The sequence below is a fragment of the Echinops telfairi genome, unplaced genomic scaffold (genome assembly GCF_000313985.2).
Source record: "Echinops telfairi isolate 266 unplaced genomic scaffold, ASM31398v2 ScPeMD7_7424;HRSCAF=8462, whole genome shotgun sequence".
Classification (NCBI taxonomy): domain Eukaryota; kingdom Metazoa; phylum Chordata; class Mammalia; order Afrosoricida; family Tenrecidae; genus Echinops; species Echinops telfairi.
In genome coordinates this window covers 24209114-24215382 of record NW_022111324.1, presented here as the reverse complement: position 1 = coordinate 24215382, position 6269 = coordinate 24209114, and the positions used below count along the sequence as shown (strand labels likewise).

Sequence of the window (6269 nt, the reverse complement as noted above, 5' to 3'; positions counted from 1 at the left end):
TGTGTGTGTGTGTGTGTGTGTGTGTGTGTGTGTGTGTGTGTGTTCAGAGAAAGAGAGAGGATATGTTGAAACTTCACATTTTGATATTTTTGTTAGACAATGTTTTCCATGATTGTGTAGCAATAGTTTTTTTGTTTTACCTGCCCGTGTGTGTGTGTGTGTGTGTGTGTGTGTGTGTGTGTGTGTCCAATATCTTTGCAAAGAACAAGTCATCCCAGGCAAGGAACTTTGCTATGGGGATCTTCTGATGCAGGAAGCACAGCCCGATTCTGAATAACTAAATTATAAATTAATCAGTAACGTTCAGGGAAGTATCTGGACTTTTCTTAATTAAGAGTTCCTTTTAAAAAAAAAAATTCTCAAAGGAAAGTTTTGGCTGTGGGTCCAAAGAGTCGGTCCTGTATGACATCACGGAGATGGACAATATTGGATAGTTATAGCTTATTGGAAATTCTGCTGAACTCAGAGTCCCAACTCCCTGAGTTCTGACCCTGGTTTTTCTACTTGCCCAGTTTGTCTTCGGCTAACTCGCTTAGCCTCTCTAAGCCTCACACTCTTTCTCTGTACAGCAGAGACAACAGTACTTCTTGTGCTGCCCGCCCCACAGAGGTGCTAAGAGGCATAAAGGAGACAATGTGGACCACATCAACGGATTGCCTTATCCTCAGGTTGGGTTCATCCAATGAGGAGGTGGCAGTAGATGGGAAAGCAGAAGAAAATCGTGGCTGGGGAGAGATCTCCTAGCCTGGTGTCCTCCTTCCCGTTCACTGTGGATTGGCCACACCCTCTACTGAAGGTGACAACTCCTGGAAGACGCCCTTCTCTTTCCTTACTCCCATTCTTTCTCGTGGAAGAACTACTAGTGGTTCCTTTTCTGCGGCTTCTGGTAACTGATCCCTTTCCCAGACACTACAGACCTCAGGCTGACAGCACTGTCATTAGCACTATCCTCTGTGGCTTAGCTGACCCTTGCCCATGCCTGGTCTGCTGGTGGAGCTGTTAGCTGCCGTCGAGCTGGTTGACCCTCTGTACAACAGAACAAACGCGGCCGGGTCCTGTGCCACCCTCACAATTGTTAAGCTTGAGCCCATTTTTAACAGCCTCTGTGTCAATCCATCTTGCTTGGAGTCTTCCTCTTTTTTCTGACCCTCTACTTTACCAAGGGTTATTTCCTTTTCCAGGGAACATTTAATATTCTGGCTCCAAAATGGATGTTTTTTTCCTGAGAGTCCATGGTATCTTCAATATTCTTTCCCAACTCCAGAATTCAAATTCATCAATTTAATATAAAGGCCATGCTTATTAATTTTCTAGCTTTCACACATACATGAGACAATTGACAATACTATGGCTTGTATAAGACACACCTTAATCCTCCAAGTGACATTTTTGCTGCGATATGGAGTTAGCCTTCATTAGCCCAATATCCCTCTATCAAGAGTGCTTTAAAAGTTAGTACCTGGGGCTAGCCAAAGACAGTATTAACAGAAAATCGTTATGCCCTAGGGAGATGATCAATAAGACTCTACATAAATTAACAAGGAGATTTTGAAAGGGAGCCAAAGGAAAATAAAACAAACATAGCTGCAGGAATGGGTTTTGGGCTCATACTACATCCTGCCTCCAATTTAAGAACAAAAGGACAACTAATTTTTACATCATGGCCCTGCTCAATATGCACCCTCAGGAAGGGAACACAGAAGATATGAATGCTATAGCAAAGTGTGGTGAAAAAATCAGATGGTTCCCAGTTATTTGATAAGATAGTGTCTGGGGTCTTAAAGGCTTCTTTCCAAACAAGCAGCCATCTAGGTGAGATGTCAACTAAGTCCACATGGAAGAAGCACACTAGCATTAGTGACCGAAGGCTTTTAAATTATATAATCTAAAGCTGAAGTAGGGAATAATATCAGAGCCTAAATTTTAGGAATCTTGTTTGCAGAAGGCTATGGATCACAGTGGGAGCCCAAGATATATTTGTGAGACCCACACTGGTACTAAGCCTCTGGTAATTTCCCTCTATCCATAATAGAGGGATGGGGAGAAACTGGTTACCAATCAGAGGTACATCGGAGAGATGACTATAGATCAAAATGATAAACCTGACTTGAATGGTTCAAACCTCGTCAGTTGATATCCCCCTCTGATAAACATTAGGCCTGGTCTGGTTTTCATAGTTGTCTGTGTTTTTATTTTTTGTTGTTGTTTGTTTGTTTATATTGGGGTCTATTGCAGATGTGCTCTGTCATTGGGGGTGACCCTCTTACAGTTTTGTAGTTTGTTTTCCAGCATCTGAGCCCCAGGATGGGGGTATCCATAGGGATAGCAGGTAGAATACAGACTTCTAGGGGGCCTCCTGGTGGGAAGGTGGGTGGTAAAAGCGAGCTGATTCAAGTTCAAGATGGAAAACAATGTTTGGAAACTGGTGGTGGTAGCAATTGTACAATAATGTTTGATGTGATTTCCATGGAATGATATGACATCTATATTAACACCTAATAAAATTATTTTGATAAAAAAGAATAATCATTCAAAAAATGCCCAACAATAAATTTTTTTTAAAAAAAAAGAAAACTTCAATTCAAAAGAGAGCAGAAAGTAATAAATAAAAGTTAAAAATGGGTCAAAAGGAAAAATAAATGGTAAGATGTGAAAGTGTAATCTAACTATATCTGCAGTCGTCCATTTTAATTCACTCTCTCTTGGGGCAAGACTACTCACACCTTTGGTCAATAGTAGCAATTCAATGGTGACTTAGTCCATGTGGGGGCTCTGTAAATGGATTTTGGGGTTTTACTATAATTCATAGCTTTCTACAAAACAGGTTCTTAGAATATAAGATCTAATATAGTCTTCCCCTCTGATCTTGGATTTTCTTGTAAAACAGAGTTCTTAAAACTTCCCTCAATCAGAGAGTCAGGGGTTCAGGGTTTTGGAAAATTTCACGTTAGAAGTGATAAGGGCATAGAAGGTGAATGATGACTACTTCCCCTTCCTCCAATTCATTCTACTTCAGAGCTTCAACTGGTTAGGGGGAATTTGCATGGCTTATTCCTAGAAGACCCATCAAATTTTCCATTTATAAAGTTATGGGGGAGGGGGCGAAGTTATGGGAGCAATCCTAGACTTAATCCTTACCCAGTGTAGGTTTACCAGCCAAGAGTTTTGGTCAGTCTTGACCTAATCTACCAGACAGTAACCCATTTCGATGAACCATGACCTACCTTGGAGATCTCAGTGAGGGCTCTAGGGATCCAGGGGTTTATATCCCCTTGAGGCAGCAGCTTCTTCAGACCCTGAATGGTTTGGGCTTGGAGTCGTGCACATGACCCAATGTGCTCGTTCAGGTAGAGTTCACAAATCCTGTCCCCGAGGAGGTGCCGAAAGGCAGCATTTCCATTCTTCCTGTTACTCATCAGGACCCCAAGGAAATGGTGCAAGTCCTGCCATAAATCCAGGAGGTTAGCCTCCATTTTCATATTCTTTTTCTTCAAGTAGTCCCGGAAGGGATTCCCTGCATATGCGTCGGCGCTTAAGGCCCAGTGAGTATACCCCAAGGAGAGGTTCTGCTTGATTGCTTTCTTCAGTGTTGCCTGGGAGGAGTCATTGATGATGGGAGTGACTGTCCTCATGCGATGGGAGAACTTTGTTTCAAAGAGGCCCTCCATGTGTAACCGGCTATTGGCTTTGTTCTTTGTATGGGACATCTTGGTATCAATGTTGTTTTCCAAGAAATTAATAATTTTCTCTTTTGAATGGGTCACATGTAAGGGAGGCATTTGTATAACTGCCTTCTCCTGAGGACCCATCTTCCATGAGGGCATACTGGTGGTGGCTGGCTCAGAAGGAATGGATAACCCTTCTAATTCCAGTGACCAAGAGTGGACTTCTATTAACTGCCACATCTTTCTCTTGCTCTTCCGAGTTGAGTACCGCTTTGGGTGGTGGTGTGGCTTCTCAATGCTCATGTTCAGAGGAAGCTCTCCAACATGAGAACAGCAAACACCACAAAGACGTGTCTCATATTCTTGCATCAGACCCTGACACTCTTTCTCTTTGGCCAAGTTTACTTTGGCATGGGTATAAAAGTTGGGGAGCCAGTAACTCTGGAGTTTGAACAGAGCCATCTTCTGCATGTGGCTCAGGATCTCTCTCCTGGTGGTTGACTGGTTTGGTTGCCAGATGGAAAGGTTCAGAAGACCCTCTGAAAAGAACACAAGGACAAAGGGTGACAAAGATGTGATGATGGTGATGATATTGGACAGATCGTGAATTTTCCCAAATGTTTCTATATATAGCATTTTATTAGTTCTTCATGCAGGTCCAGTGAGGACACAGTTTTCAGGGTTTCCCAGTACCCAGTGGACCCTTTCTCTAATTACCTTCTTTATTGGCAGAGTGCCTACATGGATTAAGCCTCTGATGAATACCCTCTTATCATACTCAAGGGATGTGAATAACTTTGCTATCAACAAAGACTATTGTAAACTTGATTATGGCAGCTGTAATTAAGTTAAAATGTAATACCTGATCATTTTATCTCCCTTTTAAACCATTTTAAATCTGTTCTAGCTTTTATTGTGTCCTGCTTTTTTCAGCAGTTTTTTTCCTCTGGTTTATTTTAATATTGTTATTGATCTTTCTTTCTTTCCTTCCTTCCTTCCTTTCTTTCATATCTAATTGCTGGTTTTGATTTTTTCTTGTATGTTTTCCAGTATATGAAGCTCAGGATAGGCATGTTTATAGAGACAGTCCATTGAGGTTCTTAGGCTGTTTTGCTTAGTTGTTGTTGTTGTTAGTTTTGTTTTTGTTCTTCTGTATGTGAAATCCAAGATAGGTAAATCTATAGAGAAGTAAGTGGATTAATGGTTCCCTGGGGGCATGGCAGGGGAAGTTGGGAGGAAATAAGGAGCTAATAATGAGAGAAGAAGATGTTCTAAAATTGATTGTGGTGATGATTGTACAACTCCTTTGATGTGATTGAACTATTAAATTGTATGATATGTGAATTATATGTTAATAAACTGTTCAAAAATTTACACAAAAAATAAAATAAGCCACTTAATGTGATTCCTGAAATGATTTTTTTTAGACTACTGAATATCATTGTAAAGAAAAGCAAAATGACCAAGAAAAAATTCTTCAGAACAAGAGACAGGTGCCTCTGAATGGGATTCCTTCGGCTCAGATCTAAGTGGAGAAAAGACTTGGACTGAAGAAGTTGAAGGAGTCCCTGCTGTTTGCTTATCTTAAGGTCATGGATCCTAAATGGCCGACATAATCAGAGCAAAGTGCAACTGAGCCCAGAGCGAAAACCTTCTGGAACACATTTCTATTGGGTTAAAAATCCCTCCTCACTGAGAAAAGTTAGATTTGGATAAATCTGATGTTCTAGATTAGGGGTTGTCAAAATGTTATTATAGGATGCCAGATAGTAAATACTGTAGGCTTTGCAAACCATGTAGTCTCTGTTACATAGGGTTTTTTTGCTTTCGCTTTTAACGGGGGGGAAAAAAAATCCTCTAGGAACATAAGCAATTTTAGTACACAGGCTTAGTGAACTTCATTTGTTTCATGGTCTGTACATTGTTCTAGAAATATTTTAGAACATGGGGGAACATGCAGACTCAGAAGGGAGTTAGTTGTTCAGCTACCCTCTCCAATATCTCTTCACTCCTTCCAGCTCACCTACACTGACTAGTGATACCTCTGGAAGAGGTGAGTGCCAGGCTAAAGGCAGCTGTTCTCCTGTAAACCTTCCCCGGCTAAGAGTTATCCCCGACTTCCCAGATAGGCAGAAGATAACATGTATGGGGTGTTGGGTGGGGGTGGGGGTGATCTACAAAACAAGGGACTGACGGTGATCAGATGTCTGGTAGATAGTCTTGCTATATCCCTCAAGAATGTCACTTCAGGTAAGTTTTGGAAGTCTTACTGATGTTCATGCTGCAGAGAGTCACCACCTTGGAGCCCTCCTGCAAATGGGTGGCCTTCAGTAAGAGGAGGAGAGACAGGTAGTAATCTCTCAGTCCCAGATCCATCTCATCGATGCTCAGGATCTTCTCAGCAAGGATCCAGAAATCCACCAGCTCTTCCCCTGTAGATCAGACAGGGTGGGTCAGAGAGGCAGCACACTCTTGTTCCTCCGGTAGACACACCTAGAAGCAGCTGCATAGACCTCTAGCCTGTCTGCTCTACTGACTCAGACATCACCACAAGTCACTTTTGGTTAAAACACCTTAATGCAGGGTAGAAAGAAGGGGATTAGC

General features: G+C 41.8%; 1 protein-coding gene across 1 annotated transcript in view; it reads right to left on the bottom strand.

The window, feature by feature from the left end:
- Window positions 1-6269, bottom strand: part of RGSL1 (regulator of G protein signaling like 1) — a 79643-nt gene that overhangs the window by 51051 nt on the left and 22323 nt on the right. The window contains exons 5-6 of the mRNA XM_030887776.1: window positions 5936-6097; window positions 3225-4204 (exon numbers count right to left, since the gene is read on the bottom strand). Coding sequence (XP_030743636.1) covers window positions 3225-4204; window positions 5936-6097 — 1142 coding nt within the window. The remainder of the gene's footprint in view (window positions 1-3224; window positions 4205-5935; window positions 6098-6269) is intronic.